This window comes from Anopheles moucheti, chromosome 2 (assembly GCF_943734755.1).
Source record: "Anopheles moucheti chromosome 2, idAnoMoucSN_F20_07, whole genome shotgun sequence".
Taxonomy (NCBI): Eukaryota; Metazoa; Arthropoda; class Insecta; order Diptera; family Culicidae; genus Anopheles; species Anopheles moucheti.
In genome coordinates, this window is record NC_069140.1 from 47,295,138 (window position 1) to 47,313,337 (window position 18,200).

An 18,200-nucleotide genomic window follows, 5' to 3' on the forward strand; every position below is an offset into this window, starting at 1 on the left:
CACGCCCGGTGCATCCTGGTCCGGGTGCGGAAGAACGGAACGAAATCCTGAATGAACCTGCCTGCAAGGTTAGGTGGTACGGTGCGCTTCAACCTTTCGCACCCACCATCGCATCGCAGCGACCTGTTTCTGTGTACGATTCCATCCATCTCGGTCGCTCGCTTTCGCTCTCGCTCTTCTACTTACTCCCTTGCATCAGCAGCATCCATGCCAGCGGAAGAGGCTGCAGCACGCGGTCGATGCATCACCGGTTACATAATAACCAACCAACATGCGGTGACGTTGGAATGGGGAAAAGAAAGACAAGCAGACGAAACCGATACGCTGCCCACGGTAAGCGCTCACCGATCTTTAAAGGATTCGTAGATCGAGCCACTCAGCGAATCGAGGGGGTAGTCCGGAACTCACCGCGAGCCATGCGCATGGTTTAAATCGCGATCGCGAGTTTTGCTTTTGTTTACTTTCTTTCTTTCCTTCTCTCTTTCTCTCTCTCTCTCTTGTTCTCGCTTCATCTGTCGCTCAAATTCTCCATTTTCCCACCCCAAGCCCAGTGCAATCAAGAGAGCGAGAGAGAAAGCGTGAGGGTGAGAAAATCTTGCGCAGCATTTTCCACGATGAGAGCGATCTGAACGATCTTCCTCTAGTTCCCTCTTCCTCCTTCCCTCTTCTACCCCTAAAAACCCTCAAAACAGCCCCCTCCTCCTCTCCCCCCGCCGTTCCTTACCCGCAACACGTCACACGCGTTCGTTGCTCGCGAGCCATCCGGAAAGGTTCTGGCCGTGGCCGAGGTGAATGCACTCCTGAAGTGTGGAGCCGATGTTAGTAGGTCACTGCTAGTGCCGGTCGTTGGCCCCATCGGCCGGCCCGGCAACATTTGCGAGCAGCAGTTTTTCTCGCTAGACGGAGATTTTTTTTCCCTTCTTTTCTTGCGATCGGATAGAATATGTACGTTCTCCATACGTGTCCGTGTGGCGTTCTATTGAAGACGGAACGATCTTTCTAGCTCGATAACTCTTTTCGGTTTTTTGTTTCCAATTCTGTTTTTTTTGTTTGCCCCATACCCTTCTTCCACCACGTTCCGATGCGAATCGATCGGTAGTTTGTGGATTTGCTTTCCTCGGTGCCATTTCATTCCTGCCCCATTGCCTTTGCGCGATCGATGCCAAAATGACGACGACACCGCATGAAAATCGCATGACTGTCGGTTTTGTTCGGTTTCGCAATCTCGATCACAATCTGTAATACACATTTTTTTTTGCATCCTGAATGATTCGTCGTATGGTGCGCCACACTGCCAACATCCCCCACCCTCCAAACCCCTCATCCTACCCCGGACAAGTTCGGTGTTCGCCGAGCAGAAAAAGGAAATTAAAGATGATCTCGGAGGAGGCTGGAGGTTTGCTTCTCTAGGCGGATGATCGCTGCCGGGATGTCCGTCCGGGGTCAAATTTCCTGAGGATGGTTGCAACATTTCTCCGGGGCTGCTGCTTGCAAGATGACATCCCATAACCGATCTTAGGAGCCGTGGTACCGCTGGTTTGCTTTGGGGAGGTTTTTTTCGATTGTTGCTGTCTCCAGTAGTCAACGCTTAGTCGGAAAAAAGGGAATATCTTCCGCTAATAAAACGCAAGACATGGACAATATTTACGATCGCCCTATGATTCTTCTCCATTTCATGCTTTTTTAAGCTGCTTGATCATGATCAATATCCAATATCATTAAAAAAAAGCACACACATTTTGAAACTCTTTTAGCATATGTATTTTTTATGTTTGCACTCGCAGCTTCTAAGCTTCGATCTTCCGTTGACAAAATAGAAGACTAATAATGCCCTAGCTTCCGCATGGACAGAAATTGAGCATGGACACATTGCTAACATATGAGGAAGCATGCAAAAAAAAAGGTCGAAACGAAACGTTAGAGAAACCCGACAAGAATATCGAACTAGCCTACAAAACGGTACTCTTGATCTCGCAATGTGCACGATATGTTGAAGATCAAGGTCAGATCCGATCATTAAATACTAGAACAGAACAATGAGTCACAATAGTGAGCGCCTTAACCAATTTGACTAAATCATCTTTTATATAAAATAGTAGAGTAAAGTAGTGGCTGTTCTCGTTACTCTTAAGAGATCTACGAATTTTCAAGAAAAATATATTAGTTTAAAAATAAAAATGGTGGATCTCCAGATATTATTATTATTATTATCATTCAGATTATTAAATATCTTATGCTATTTTATGAATATGTGAAAAATTAGTATTCTGGATTTCATAAATCATTCGAAATTCATGATTCTAAACAGAATAAATTTAAATATTTATGAGAAATCTATGAACCGTTATGGATCATTGAATTGGAGATCTCAAAAGATTAATAATATTTCGTGATTCATTAACCTTTTGAGAGTGGACACTTCGAATTACTCCTAGCAAAAGCTTCGTACAGAACCAATATGTGGAGACTTACTAATAAAAGATACATACCTTTGCACAGAAGTACGGGAGCAGATTCTAATGCTCCGAACCGGTCATAGATAGCTCAGAGGGAAGCATTCACCTCTCGCACGCATCGCATCGCAAGCCTGGATGAAACCCCCGCGCAATGGGTGCCCATCCACAACGCCAATCAACTATGCGTTCCACCAGGATTGCAGCAGCTTCCCCTATCGCTACCAAACACACCATAAAGCAACAATGTCTATAATCATCTCGTTTTGCCATAAATTTATTGATATTAAAACAACCGTGCATCCTTCCCCGTTCCTTCTATTTCCCGTTTGAACATCGGCCAAGAGTTCTGTGACCGTTGTCGAGCAACTCCCGTTGCCGTGGCCCAACCCGTTCCTGCACAGGCACGGCCAGCTTCCGTGTACAATATTTCAAACCACACCGGCCGTGGCTGCACACGGGGAGGATGGGCCCCCAACACGGGACGAACCGTCATCCGTTGGTTTGCTTCTTTTTTTTTTCGCCGAGACCGGCCCGACATAGCGGACATGGCAGAAGGGTGGACATAGGCCCACAGCACCCAGCACGAGTCGACCCACGGTTAAGGCGAAGTTGGGACAAAGTTGGCGTGCTCGCACCGTGGACGGCTTTCTTTTGCCTCCCTCTGCTACGATCGCCACCGGACGGTTCGGTGGGGGAGGTGGAGAGGGGGGCTTTTGTTTCTTTTTTCTTCCCACCCGTCCTGTTTGGTCTTTAATTAAAATTATACCCATCTACGGCACACACGTATGATCAGCGCTGAGACGTCCGATCGTGGCGATCGTGGATCACGACGGCCAAAACGCTAGACGCTAGCAAGCGCACAAGAACCAATTTCTTGCCCACCAAGCCAAAGGGCACCGGGTCTTGGCAAACGGGAAGATGTTTGCATCTTTACCTTCCATTTCCCAGCGGGCAGCAGTGCGACGATCCGTTAGATCTCGCGCAATCGACATCGAACCTTTTATGGGAGTTGGGTCCCATCCCTGCCCAGGGATTCACGCTGCATGCACGCTGAAACGAGATGTCCATCTCGGTGGGCTTTGCGTTCGTTTGTCGGCCGTGCCGGGTGTCGGGTGTTTGCGGAAAACAAGCGGGAATGTTACATAATTCTAAGCGCTCTCATACATTTCCCATCCCTCCGGAAAGAAGTTCTTTGTTTTGGACCCGAGTTCGTCGCACCTTTTGCGCACGGTCGCGGCTCCAGCAGTACAAGGGGAAGAGATTGGAATAAATCATTAGGTGCAAACTTTGCGAAACCGATTTTCTAGCTTTCTTTCCATCTTCCATCCGGACAGGGAAACGCACACACGGGACCGCTGGTTTCTGTTCTCTCCCGCAAGCGTCGCTGCAAAATGGCTGCATCCAAGAGCGTGTCTCTGTGCAACAAGGGAAGCACAAAAGTTTGTTGTTCGTATCGCCGCTACCAGAAGGGCATCGGCTGGCCTACTTTGGATCGCTGCACACCGAACGATCTCCCACAGGGGCCCGCGAACCAGTTCTACGCCGTACCGAATCGGGCATCGAGAGCAAGCGCGGAAGGAAAGCCGAGGGCAAAAGGGTAAAAAAAGTAACGTTATTTCCACCCGTTGTTTCTTTCCTGTTGTCCTGCACTAAATCGGAAGATTTATGTCCCCCCAAGGGGGGGTGGGAGGGTGTGCCCTTCGTAGGGTCCGCGGGACCCAGCGACGGTTTGGCGGGAGATCAACAACCCCAATCCGGTGGGGCCAAGCCCACACAAACAATGCGGAAATGCACGCGAAAGCATGGCAGGCGGGCGGGTTTTCTCTTCCACCGTTACGCCACCACGCGCTGTGCCGCGAATGGGGTTCGTAGCCGGTTGAGCGTTCAGCTCTTTCGTATCGCCGTAACGTACGGGGCCCAAGAGGTCACACACAAGCAGAGGTTTCGATGATGACAGCAAGGCAGCGCGGCGGCAAGGGCAGCGGGTGACCGCGTGCGCATTAGAAAGCGCTTCGTTACGGACGTTTCCGCCCACACGGTAACTAGCGGAACCTGGAAAATGTCAATGCACTCGCCCCAGAGGTGCCCGATGCGAGATGGAGCCGTGTGGAAGATGTAGCAAACGACGCCAGCGCCCCGAGGGCATACACCGTTTGGGTGAATGTATTTATTCATCACATCGCGACAGCAAATGCAAACTCGTTAAACCCACCCGGGGGGGGGGGATTATCTCCGAATACTGCAAGCCGCGCTGCACGGGCTAACCTTTGAACCGAGCGTGAGAGGTGGGCGAAATGTGGCCCGAGCGAACGATGTTCCGGTTTGTGCCATTGAAATTCTCGCGGCAATACAAATAAAAGCATAAAAATGTAAGAGAAACATAACAGCAGCAAACCGAATGAAATGAACCACAAACACACACAACCACGGCAATGCGCTTCGGACATTGCAAAAGCCACTTAAGGAAACGCACATTAAGCACAGTTTTATTTACCACCACCCCGGTACACCACACCAGCAACCGTGGTCCCGGTATTGCGTATTGGGGTGGGTTTTCATACGCGGGATCACACGATTTCCGCGTTCAATGAACCTTCCCGCACTGGGTGTTGCAGCACTTTCACCAGACCAGCGAGCTAGCGATCGGCCAACAGCAGCCGGGGCGAAAGGTAATCGCGAGCGAGAGCGAACAACCCCGTACGAACAGATTGTTTCGCGGCGTTGAGATTTCGGTTTCCCTAACGGACCACCTATTACCAACTGGTCGGACCGCAACGTACACGCCCGTACTGTTCAACGGTTAAGCGTTTTTGCGGACAGCCCCGTGTCCACAATGTCAGTTTGGTGATCGTTCGCACATTGGTGTAATGCCACTCCCGCACGAGGGTGCTCTGGGATCGAGCGCCAGCTGCTCCCCGGTACCAGTGTTTCTCTGTTTGGAAATGAGATCGGTTCGCGAATAGCGGAAGATGTAATGTAGCATTGGAATATGGGCATATGGGAGACAAGAGAAAACAGCAATCGCTAATTTGTAGACATAAGGTGGTAATCGAAAGTAAAATCTCACACAACTCGACTGTTAGCTGATGTTGTAAAATAAACCATCACCATTAGCAAATGCGTAGCTTTATTTCATATATGAGAATGAAATTCAATCCAGATCGATAATTGTCGTGGCTTCACTGGGTACACACTAAACCATGTCCAGGTGAGCCTGCGCCAGGGCCAGAATCGGTGATCCGGTCGGTGTATGTGGAACGTCTCCAGCACTGCCCGCGATGTCGAGATGGGAATACTTGATCGGATGGGAAGATCCCAATCCGCACTTGTCCAGCCCGGTGGCAAGCATCAAAAATGCCGCTGGTCCCTGTTACGGAAAACAAACATTCAAAATAAGAATATAACACATACGTCTAGATCGTTATCGAAGCCCAATGTACCTGATGCCCGCGGGGAGTTCTGCTCGATGGGAGATTGTTTGCCTGCAGTACATCCTCACCGTAACATTTGCCTTTGTGAAAATCAAAGTCCTCGCGACGCAAAACGGATATCTCGAACGGATCACCAACCGCTTCTCCGGCACGCTGCAGCTGCAACCCATGATCGACGGCTCGTGCTGGACCGTTGTCCATTACGATGGCGCTATTACCGACGGCCAGCACGGCGTGCCCGGTAAGCGTGGCGATCGTGTAAAGGTGCGGATCAGGCAGACCCTCGGCTAATACGCGTTCCTTCATCTGACACAGTGCATCCGCCATGGCCATGCGACCCTCGGCATCGGTGTTGCCGACGCGGACCCGCACACCAGCGCGGGAGGTCAACATTTCGTCCGACACGTAGCACTCTTCGCCGACCGAATTGCGCACCATGCAGAGCACGCCAATGGCGTGCACGTCGGCCGGTTGGCGCTGCTCGACTACCTTCATAAAGCCGGCCACAGCCGCCGCCCCACACTTGTCACGGCTCATACCCGCCATGATGCCGCCCGCCTTGATATCGGCACCGCCGGTGTCATACGTCACACCCTTGCCGACCAGCACAACTGTTTTGCGTGCCGGGTTCGGGGGCTTGTACTCGAGGAAGATGATTCGGCCACGGTGCCGTTCGACCGTGCCTGCCGCACGGTTCACTGCCTGGTACAGCGGATAGTCGCGCTCAAACACGCGCGGATCATCGATGACGGTAACCTTGACCGGGCCCGACTTGAACGCGTGCAGCACATAGTCGGCAACACGTGGCGGTGCCATACGCTCCGGATCGCCACCGCCGATATCGCGCGCTACGAACCGACCAGCCTCCACCGTTTGCACCAAACGCAAGAGATCGGGCAGTTTTTGTGCGTGCGATTCAAAATACACACCAATTTTGCTAAAACGATGGCTTCTGGCCGGCACATCTTCACGCAGCTGCAGTGGAACGTACAGCTCGTGCAGTGCGCCCAGCAGGGCCACGATCGTCGCATTCGGGAAGCGTGTGGTAGGGAAGGGCAACACAAGCACCGGATACTTGGAACCGGCTTTCAAAGCTCTGCGCAAAGCGCAAGCCGCCGCTTCCGCGTACCGACGCACGTCGTCGAAATCTGTCAACTCCCCAACGCAGTTGTACACAACCCTCACCGTATTTTTTTCAAGCTGAAGGGGGAAACAGCTCACTTCCGAAGCAATACCGGCATCAAACTTTTGCTGCTCATCGATTTGGCGCACCAATTCCTTCGGTAGTGCGGTACCATCGATTACGCACAGCGTATCGTAACGGTCAGTTTGGTTAAGCGACGCAGTTAAATTCTCCACCGGAACAACATCACAGGGAAGATAGCTACAAACGAATCGAATTAAAAACAAACGTTGGTTAAAATACCTTTATCGTAATTTGAAGATATCATTTATCAAACAACAAGAAGCAATTTATTTTATAATAACAATTAAATAATGTGTATGATAAATAGAGTTTAACTAATAATGTTCTTATGAAATATTTTGAGAAGTGTAATTCATGTGAATATTTAGTACAAAGTCGTATCATTATTTGATTCTCAACCGATTTATGATTTTTTAAAGATTTGTGATTTACCACAAAAATAGAAATCCCGAAACACTCCATGATTTTCACAAAATCTCCTATTTTTCTTTGTAAGGAGTAATATGTGAACTGACGAAAAAGTTGTATGTTTTACAATATAAAAAAAGTTGTTATTCTTATTATCGTGATAAAGCATTATTTTGTCCTTTCTTTCCTCAAGAATCAAGTGATCGTGAAGAGAAACTTCAAAGGAGCAAAATTATTTGAATTCTTTGTTAATTTAAAAAAGCTTGCAGTTTCATGATTTCTTGTCTATCAATTAATTCTTCGTTATTTAAAAATGCTTCGAGGTTAATGTATCCATTTAGATTAATTAATATTTGAAGATAAGGTTCGAAATCCGAGATTCTTAACCATCAAATTCATGAATGTGAGACAGAGTTACCCAACCCTAAATGTAATGATTTAAATCGCAATGAATGGTGATTATTCTTGATGTTCTTTAGTCTGTTTTCTATTTAGCACTTCAACTAGTAGAGCAAAAAAACTTATCATTTATTACACACGTAATCAGCGTAAGAGAGCGCTTCGTATCTCGTACCACGTACTCTTTTGGTAGGGCTTTGGTATTAGAGGATGGTTTAATATGCATTTTGCTGCATCAATTTCTGCTGATCACGGTCCAATGGTTAAACTGTCTGGCACCCACCTACCCAAACAATCCTTACGATCCACTTCTTGAACTCCCCCGCTCCCATTCCTTCTCCTTCTTCATACAAACCACAATGAAGGCAACCGTTTCCGAATCTAGGTCGGCGGCAACGCTGAAGTTCAAGGAGTCCAGCGAAAGAAAAGCAATAACAACAACGGTAACAAATAAAAAAGAGCATCACGCGAGAAACGCGTTAAAAGCCACCAAAAGGGAAGACACAACTGGCGAGACGGGGCGCTGCATGCAGCAAAAACACATAAGAACAAATCGAGCCAGCCCGATCTCACTCACCCGCACGCGCGATCACGTACCCTTGCCTCGCTCGATCTTGGAACCTGTGTGCATTACGAAGCACCCGAAGCACCTGAACCGTGGTTTGCCGGGTCGCAAACACACAGATTAACGGAGGATCATGAAGAACGCGAAACCCGAACGAGCAGAGCCAAAGTGTGTTGTGTTGGGGACCGTAGCAATAACGGCAGCGAATACAGAAAAAAAGCGATCCCCATCCCGGGGTTCGCGTCGTTTGCTCGTCTTCTTCCAAAAACCACCGAGCGCACCAACGATTCGCTTCCGCATCTTATTCTGTTCCCGCGACCACCCTACCATTAACCTCACCCAAACATCCCCTTTCTCGCTTCCAGCGGGTGGTTGGCTATAAAAAAAAACTTATACACTGTGTGTGCGTCCCTTCTTTTCAACTACACCTTTGCAGTACGCCATGGCAAAAGCTTAACCCGTTTGCTTTTTGTCCGTTCAGAACCCACCGCACGGGCCGATCCCCCTTCCCACACCACCCGTACCGAAACCGAGCGAATACGGGAGAAACGGAAAACTAGGTTAGGAAGATCTGCTGCTGCCCATCCACACCGCCGGATACACTCCGCAAACTTGGAGGCCTTTTTTTCTTCTTTGCGTTGCGTTGTGCGGCCCCTACAGCAACACTAATAAAAATAATAATAAAACTCATACACCAACATCCCGGGGTACCGGGTGACCCCCACCGGACTCGGCACCGTGCGCAAGACACAGATGCACATTTACGCGCCTGCAGGATGGAAACATTCCTACTCAGAACGGTCTACCTCATCGGCTGGGTAACGAGGCGGACCAGGAAAGCTTAACGGTATATTTGACGATTTCATTTTACTGTACCACTGTTCCGCGATCGCGATCGGTTATGTTGAGCGTTGTACAAACTGCCATTGCGGTCGCGTGGAACATTTCGTTCCAAAGGATGCTTCAACAGTGGTCCAGTTACAGACGGTAGGCGGAACTTTGTCACAACATAAACCTATCGACACGAAGGCGAGTCTTTCTGATTCTAATTTGGTAACATTGACATTGAGCTGAACTACCTTCGGAAAGAACTAGCAATTGTCGTGACACGAAATGATCAACACACAACCCAATTAACCCTTATCCCAAACAAGTTCCTCTGCGCACGTTTAGTTGCTTTTTTTGGGGAAAGTTCTGATGCAGCTTCAAATGCAACGCTTCGGAAAGTGGGTCACGGGTTGAACAGTTTATTGTTTTTGCTTTACCATCGTTCGAGAGTTCGTCGCCTTCGGTCGTCACGCAACAATAACGAGGCATTAAAGGTAGCATGAGCGAACAAAGTACGGGTGATTCCACCAAGTTGGCACCAGCTGGCAAAGTACCCGGTAAATTAAAGCGTGACAAGAATGTTGTTACTATCATGTTACTGAAAGCTGCGCTTTAAAAGCATGAATCAAACGCAACACAAAGAGAATGATTCATGATAAGGTTGATACGATATTGCGCTGGTGAAAGTAAGCGATATTGAGAACAAAGAGAAAAAGGCAGTGCAAAAAGAACGTAACATATGTTTGTACTGACTAAGGGAATTGTTAAAGATTTTTTTAAATCCAGAAGATGATGATGATGTAATAAAAATTAACAAAAACCTTTGTAACAACATAACGAAACATAGCACAGCAAAGTTTGCTCGTATATTATGCAAACACAATTTGATACAGCTTGCGAACATCACATGATTTATGTGATTAGTTGCCAGAACATATCATTCATTCGGATGACCCGTAACAATACGTTATTCTCCCTGCTATCTAACGATCAATCATGCTGCATGGTAATCGCAATCAATCATCTCTCTTACAGCAAAACCAAGGATTCGACGACCAGATACGGTCCAAACATAAAAAATCCGTTCATTTCGGGGCCCGAAAAAGACGTTACAGGTCGTTGACCGTCGCCAGCCAGCTGTACGCGGCCGAAACTGTAACGGGTAGGAGGCCCACAGTCTAGCGGATCTTGCGGAACTAGTGGTAGAGAAAATTGCGCACCACCAGCCTTCCAACATCTAGGATCTTTTCATCTACTCTCTATGTAACGAGGTCCATATAGCCAACGCGGAATTGCCGCAAATGTACGCATCTCACGTACAAGACGCGAAGCGTCTGGGCCTGTCTGTTGTACGTCTAAAACCCCGTTAATGACTACATTTCGTCTAACGGCGTTCTTTTACCAAAATTGCAGACCTGGACGCGTCTGGATTGCTTTCGCTGGAGAACACACCGATCGGTTCTGGGTGAAGCGTATGGGAAGGTTAAGAACGTGGTTGAATGTAAGCGAAGCATTAATCGCGTCATTCACTTGTTTCCTACGGTGTAATACACATAGCAACAGACGAGCTTGTTTTAAGCCTGATCTTGAATTTGCACTACTATCTTTACCTAGCTAGCTTATCTTACCTTTCGACGCCCATCGTTTAGCCGTTGCTGGATCGGAGGCGCGTATCGTCCAGAAACTGCTTCTCTTCAACACTGAGCGTTACTCCACTGTACTCACGCACGGAGGCCGATTCCCACTAGAAACTGTCTCCAGTCCAGCTGCGAATCGTTTCGAACCACTTCAAACCGTAATCTGTGAATGGAAGGGAGTGTTCCCGGAGATAATGCACACTGTATGAAACGGTCGGATGATTGATAACACGGCACCGAACTGTTGTGATTGCGTTGGTATCGCTAAGTAAACGATTGTTCTGCAGCATGCATGCTCTTATACTGCAGGGTGTCTCTGTTTGGATGTAGAACAATCAATGGTTTCTGAAGAAAAATATATTCTATTCCCTTGAACCTTTCCGGTTCGCCTGCAGGTATCATGCGTAGCGAAACGGCACGTCCACAACTAGCGGGTTGTTCTACCACGGCACGGCATCGATCTGTGCATGCACTAAATTTAACGCACGAACAGATGATTCAATCAACCATTGCGATGCACGAGAATGATTCAATTTACTTTTATACTACCGATTGATAATGCTTTTGTGCGGCGCGATCAGTAAGTGCTAGCTGCGTACTAACCGTGCCTTAGTCATTCGATCAGTTCGTAGAGCGAGGGTCATTTGCGCCGCATTTTTTTTTGTTGGATAATGCACGTCCAATAAATACGATAGGCCCACAAATGGAAAACAATAAACAAATCCAAAGTAAATATGATCAAAAATGCAAAAAATAGCAAGCGCGATCATGAATCGGATGGTTGATTTCATTTTGTTTGGCGATTTGGCTACATGTACGACACTGAAGGGTTAACGAATATCGCGTAGTCCAGCGTCACGATACATTTGAGGTTAAGAACCGTGGAAGTGTATCTTTTAATTCTGAAATGCAACAAAATTACCATTACTTTTGATAAATCTCCACACCTGTTTTATTAATAAAGTGCCGGCAATTGTTTATACAGAAACTTTTCGGCCTTTCTTGTCCGATATCACTCGATTCACGGTAAAAAAAGGTACGGAAGCAACTTGGTGCTGAGTTGCGTTTTGTTCAAGTGTCAAATAACCAAAACAAACCGCTTGTGGATGAATCATCAACCGGTGAGGAATGTGCGGTGCGGCAAGTGTGACAGAAAAACGCTTTGCTTCAACGCTTCGTTTTACGGAATCGCCGGTACGGTACCATCGTACGCGTAAGCGAGGAACTTTAGTTTATTTCATTTCATGTAGCACAAAAATACAGCTATATATTAGACACACGCACGTAATGTGGAAAATAATATGAAGCGATCTGGACTACTTGCTGGTGACTGACGATACCAGATTCTTGATGGACGAAACAATGGTTGGCAGTTTGCTCGCTTCGATCAGAAGCACCTTACGGAATGGTTGCAGCTCGGCGTCCTTTTTCTGCCACTGACCAGCCAGGGCAGTGGTTGTTTCCTTCTGCACGGAGTAGTCGAAGCTTGCGCACGAATCCTTGATAAAATATTCTTCCTCATCGTTGCTGTACAGTACCTCGGCGGGTTTATCTCCATCGGCCGCTTGCTGGTAGTACTTCACGAACATCAGGTAGTAGTCGAACGTGAATGGCATACCCTTTGTGCGTGCTCGTTCCATTTCCGAGAGTAGGTTTTCGCACATCGGCACACAAACCGCAGCCGGAATGTTGATGAAACGTTCGTTCAGCAACAGTCCCGTCGTTTTCGAACCACTTTCAAGCGCTTCACGGAACTGCTGTATGACTAGCTCGGTCGCATATTTTTCCGCCTTTTCGAAGATCAATTTCTTCAGCTGACGGACGGATGCGAGCTCTTGCTTGTTGGCCAGATTGATTACCGTTGTCACGCCGAACACCACCTGACAGGGATCACCCATGTCCGTGTCCTCGTCTTCCTCATCATCGTCGGCATCATTGTACGCTTGCTTCAGCACACTACCGACATAGTTTTGAGCTACAATACACAAACAATTCACGATGATTAAAAGGGCCAAACAATACTCCCGGGTGCATATCTACCAACCCACAACAACTCCCGCCAGCTCGGTCAGATCGACGTGCGCTTTTACAAACAGCTGTCCCAAAAGCTGCTTAATGCCATCCAAATCAGGATCGATGGGATTGCGTCCTTCGAAATCAACGGTAATGCCCTGGTAAATGGAAACAAAAACAAATAGAATCAGTTCCGGCGCGGAACCCCCACACGTTTGCTATCCAACTCACTTCATCGCCCTCGTATGCTTCATCATTTTCCTCGTCGCTCGAATCGTCGCTGCCACTTTTCGCTTCCATACGATGCTCCTCGTCATCGTCGGCTTCAACTTTTAGCTTTTTGCTGGTCATTTTCACACGTTTTCGATGCACAATGTTAGCAAATGCACTTTATTTACAATTGTTGCACAAAACGCGTGCGAGCGCTGGTTTGCCGGAGAAAAAATGTTGCTGGTAAACAAGCGCGAGTTGATTACTTGAGTGATTATGTTTGCATTGGGTGTTGGGAGTGCAGATATCTCTAGAATTAATCCGTTTGTGTTCCATTTTATGTTCAGAAGGAATATTATATTTTATTTCCACGAATAGTAGGAAACAATGTGCATTTCTATGAATATTTCCTACACACGATTGTTTTGTTTGTACCGTTCTTTAATTTACCATTCCTACCCCTTTTGACGTTTCTGACTGACAGTCCGATTATTTATGAAGAAGTGAAGAAGCAAAGAAAACACCTGGTTTAGCTTCGAAACACCGACTGGGCCTCTGCAGTGTCGCTGAATTTCTTCTCGATTCAATTGTAAAGAAAAGTAATACAGTTGGGAAATGGCCTCTATAAGTCTGCTAAATCCTAAGGCTGAGTTTGCTCGTGCTGCTCAAGCGTTGGCGATTAACATTACGGCGGCGAAAGGCATTCAGGATGTAATGAAGACAAATCTCGGCCCGAAGGGAACAATGAAAATGTGAGTAGGATGCGAACAACTGTTCGCCAAAAATCGCTAAAAACTTACTATAAAGCATTAAAAATGAATTGCTCTATTGGATTTGGCTGCTGTTCGGTGAAAAACGAAACATTTTCCGTTCGGTCGAGCTTTGCAATTCAGATGGTGGTTCTTTTTTTACGTGACTCACCTGACCATTTCTAACCTCACTTTTCCATTAGGCTGGTTTCGGGTGCCGGTGACATCAAAATAACCAAGGATGGTAATGTGTTGCTGCACGAGATGCAGATTAAGCATCCGACCGCTTCGCTGATTGCCCGTGCCAGTACGGCCCAGGACGATGTAACCGGAGATGGAACTACCTCGATCGTGTTGATCATCGGCGAGTTGCTGAAACAGGCCGATCTGTACATCGGGGATGGACTTCATCCGCGCATCGTTGCGGAAGGTTTCGATCAGGCCCGGTTGCAGGCGTTGGAAATTCTGGACCAGATTGCACACCCGATCGAGATCAATCGCGAAAATCTGCTCAACATTGCTCGCACCTCGCTCCGCACCAAGGTGCACCCGGATCTGGCCGACTTGTTGACTGATGTGTGCGTTGATGCGATCCTAGCTATTCGCAGCGATGGCAAACCGGTCGATTTGCACATGGTGGAGTTGATGGAGATGCAGCACAAATCGGCCACTGATACGCAGCTGGTCAAGGGTATCGTTATGGATCATGGCGCGCGTCATCCGGACATGCCCAAGCGCGTCACGAATGCGTACATTCTTACGTGCAACGTATCGATGGAGTACGAGAAGTCGGAGGTGAATTCGGGCTTCTTCTACAAAACGGCTGAGGAGCGCGAAAAGTTTGTGCTGGCCGAGCGTGAGTTCATCGAGGAGCGCGTCAAAAAGGTGATCGAGCTGAAGCGTAAGGTGTGCGAAGGAACGGACAAAACATTCGTCGTCATCAACCAGAAGGGCATCGATCCGATGTCGTTGGATATGCTGGCGAAGGAAGGAATTGTGGCGTTGCGCCGTGCTAAGCGCCGTAACATGGAGCGTCTGGCGTTGGCTTGTGGTGGTTTGGCGATGAATTCGTTCGACAACATGGACGAATCGTGCCTCGGGTTTGCGGGACTCGTGTACGAGCACGTGCTGGGCGAGAACAAGTACACGTTCGTGGAGGACTGCAAGAACCCGCTGTCGGTAACGATTCTGATGAAGGGCCCCAACAAACACACGCTGGCACAAATCAAGGATGCGATTCGTGATGGCCTGCGCTCGATCAACAATGCGATCGAGGACAAGAAGCTGATACCGGGGGCGGGTGCTTTCGAGGTGCGCGTGCACAACAAATTGCGCGAGTACGCCAAAACCGTGAAGGGTAAGACGCGGCTTGCGATTCACGCGTTCGCTGACGCTATGCTCGTGGTGCCGAAGATTCTGGCCGTCAACAGTGGGTACGATGCGCAGGACACGATCGTTCGGCTGCAGGAGGAAGGGTTGCTGAACGAGGACCCGATCGGGCTGGATCTTTCTACCGGTGAACCGATGAAGCCGGTCGATCTGGGCGTGTTCGATAACTATATCGTGAAGAAGCAAATTCTCAACTCCTCTACCATTATCGCCGTTAACATTTTGCTGGTGGACGAAATCATGCGTGCCGGTATGAGTAGCCTTAAAGGTTAAGAACTCCTTTGCTTATTTACTGTGGAGTCGCTTACGAAGCGGGTCTGCAGAGTTGTGTCGTCTAGCGTCTACCGCTCGTATTGCTTCGTTTAAGCCTTCAAGCTATGTCTCTTTAACGTTTTCACCTATTCTTTCATCATTTACTCATTTTGCACGTGGACGCAGATAGAAGTTCTGTTGATCTCTCGGATCGGAACGATCAGTCCACGTCGTAACACTCGCATCAATGATGCTTTGTATTCACAGAACATAACAATAATAAATGCACCAGCTTAATTGTTTCTACTACTTGCCAACGATTTCGTCGAGTTGTTCTTTCTATATATAGGCCAACAATCATTATCCATTTAATACAGAGAAAGGCTATTTATTGGTAGACACAAGGGAGGGTTTGTAAGTCACATTGATGAAATGGGTTTGAAACTACACTAAACAATTTGATGTGATTACACTTGACTTATGAAGGTAGTTTTGGTCACGCCAACTACTATTTTTTTCCGGACGATAGTACATACTACTATTTAAGCGAACGGGATGACCTATACGTCCACCTAGGGGGGTCTATGTGCTGGGGAGAATTGCGATTAATTATACTTCTTTGAAGCTACAATGTTGTACCACACCGAGGGAAGAGTGTAGATATATCTTTCTGATTAGCAAAATATCGATTGTTCGGTTTGAATTTCTGTTTTGTGGATGCGCCAGTGGAATGTGCATGACTATGTTTCCGTTTCCATACCCTTTCTTCGACATCGACTCGCTTTAACAATTTGTCTCGTTCACAGTGCGCGATGCAGCAGTTCAGGTGCAAAACAATGTTATCCCTTGTTTTATGTTTCGTCAGCGAAAGGGGATTTAAAATTTCAGCTACATTAGTTAACAACACTTAAATACACGAATTTGTTTTCTTCTAAACACATTAATAGATTGTTTCCATCTGTTGTCGTCCTTTGGCATAAATCGTTTTTTGTCGGATAGCTTCGGAAGCTCCCGGTCTCGGTCGTCTGAATGTCAGCCGCGGAAATAGAGACCGGACAAACCGTCAGAGAGCACTCCCTCCCATCCATCTAAAGAGCATGCATCTCATTTTTGAACAGGGATATCCCTTGGCGGGAAAAACGAGGGGGAAAAACATTTCCATATGTTGGCCGCATGCGGGACGGTCAGTTACCGCGATTTACTGCGGTTTTTTGTTTGCTTCGCGTTCCCGCTGTGCGGCACGCTCCGCCACGTCTATTACGCCGATGTTGCAGCTGGCCACAAAGCCGTGGATTACCGAAATACCAGTTTTGACGATGGCGACCGGGAATGACACAATCGCAAGTAGTTTAAACGTGGAGAAGCCCAGCAGGAGCGGACCCGGTGTAAAGTGGAGCAGATACAGTGCGGCATAGAACAGCTCGTTGAACAGACACATGAAGCCAAGCACGGTACGGTTGGTGTAGTAGACACGCATAATCGGATTACCGGACATGTCGATAAACTTGTGCGACGTCTTGCCCTGAAGGACCGTCCTGTGGAAGGTAGATCGGTATGTTTAGTTTGGACCGTTTTGGAGCCATCCCATCGTTCGCTTACGTGTGCAGATAGAACCAGTGGCATGCTACATCGATTGCCATCGAAAGCTGGAACCAGAACATGTACTTCGGGTAGAAGTAGCTGAGTGTTACCAGCAGACCGCATGTACCGCACCGATCGGTAAGCTGGTCCAGCATGGCACCGAATTTGGTGGCTAAAAATCATAGACAGAGGGCGAGACATTACTATCATCGTTATCGAACCGCACCACAGAACCAAGTATCCCCAATAGAGATAATACGTGCGCTCGATTAGCTCGTTATGCAACATCAAGTTAATCTACACGCATACACTGGTGGGACACGGAAATGGATGGTGCGGAAAAAAGCCAAAATGTTGCATCGATTTTCTTTGCCGTGAATGCGTTGCGCGGGGCCTGAATACTTACACTGGTTGAAATGCCGTGCCGCATGGCCATCGAGTGCATCAAGCAGTACGCTGATGATGTAGCACCAGCTGGCAATCACATAGTCGGTGGGCATGTAGTAGAAGGAAACAATTGCCAACACGATCCGTGCGTAACCTGGTGCCAAAGAAAATAAACAAATCGCATCACGATGACGCATATAATGCTGTCTGTAACAATAGATTCCACCATGCTGGCTTACCAATGATGTTGGGTACGAAGAGATAAATGTTTTCCTGCTCTTGCTTCACCTCCATCGTGGATGATATTGGGTCAATTCACTTGAGCTTACTTCCAAAGGGAAATCCACAACCCTAACGTTTTTTTCTACGAGAGCAATCGAATGTGTCTGCGAGGAAAAACTGCGCGATAGAATTTTACCCCCGCTCGCGTAAAGTTACTTCCAAAAGTGATTCGATTTTTGCACTGTTTATGTTTGGACTTACCATTGACAGCTGTGAACGATGGCTGTGTCATTTGTGGTGGAAAATACATGAGAAAATCCCATAGTTAGTTGTGACTTGAGGTTTTTCTATAGTCAAGAGGAGGGTTCAAAAGTGACCAAATTATATTACGTGAAAATATTTAAATTAAATTATTTATTACCACTTCGGGGACAATGAATTGGTTCCAATATTTCCTCTTATATTC

General features: G+C 47.5%; 4 protein-coding genes across 4 annotated transcripts; 1 reads left to right on the forward strand and 3 right to left on the reverse strand.

Annotated features, from left to right (window-relative positions):
• Positions 1-5,534: 5,534 nt before the first annotated feature.
• On the reverse strand, positions 5,535-12,000 carry LOC128310351 (putative aminopeptidase W07G4.4). Its single transcript, XM_053046974.1, has 4 exons — positions 11,879-12,000; positions 10,923-11,094; positions 5,897-7,271; positions 5,535-5,823 (listed from the first exon to the last, which is right to left on the reverse strand). Exons 2-4 carry the CDS (start codon positions 10,934-10,936, stop codon positions 5,650-5,652), a joined length of 1,563 nt encoding a protein of 520 aa, XP_052902934.1. The 5' UTR covers positions 10,937-11,094; positions 11,879-12,000; the 3' UTR covers positions 5,535-5,649.
• A 109-nt stretch (positions 12,001-12,109) lies between these two features.
• On the reverse strand, positions 12,110-13,370 carry LOC128297475 (protein BCCIP homolog). The gene is made up of 3 exons (XM_053033119.1): positions 13,176-13,370; positions 12,976-13,102; positions 12,110-12,906 (listed from the first exon to the last, which is right to left on the reverse strand). The coding sequence occupies exons 1-3, from the start codon at positions 13,293-13,295 to the stop codon at positions 12,248-12,250; spliced, it is 906 nt and encodes a 301-aa protein (XP_052889079.1). The 5' UTR covers positions 13,296-13,370; the 3' UTR covers positions 12,110-12,247.
• Positions 13,371-13,671: 301 nt separating this feature from the next.
• Positions 13,672-15,854, forward strand: LOC128296684 (T-complex protein 1 subunit zeta). The gene is made up of 2 exons (XM_053032143.1): positions 13,672-13,906; positions 14,107-15,854. The coding sequence occupies exons 1-2, from the start codon at positions 13,770-13,772 to the stop codon at positions 15,563-15,565; spliced, it is 1,596 nt and encodes a 531-aa protein (XP_052888103.1). The 5' UTR covers positions 13,672-13,769; the 3' UTR covers positions 15,566-15,854.
• Positions 15,855-15,903: 49 nt separating this feature from the next.
• Positions 15,904-17,965, reverse strand: LOC128296685 (CDP-diacylglycerol--inositol 3-phosphatidyltransferase). Its single transcript, XM_053032144.1, has 4 exons — positions 17,752-17,965; positions 17,532-17,666; positions 17,144-17,297; positions 15,904-17,079 (listed from the first exon to the last, which is right to left on the reverse strand). Exons 1-4 carry the CDS (start codon positions 17,804-17,806, stop codon positions 16,743-16,745), a joined length of 681 nt encoding a protein of 226 aa, XP_052888104.1. The 5' UTR covers positions 17,807-17,965; the 3' UTR covers positions 15,904-16,742.
• Between the last annotated feature and the right edge of the window lie 235 nt (positions 17,966-18,200).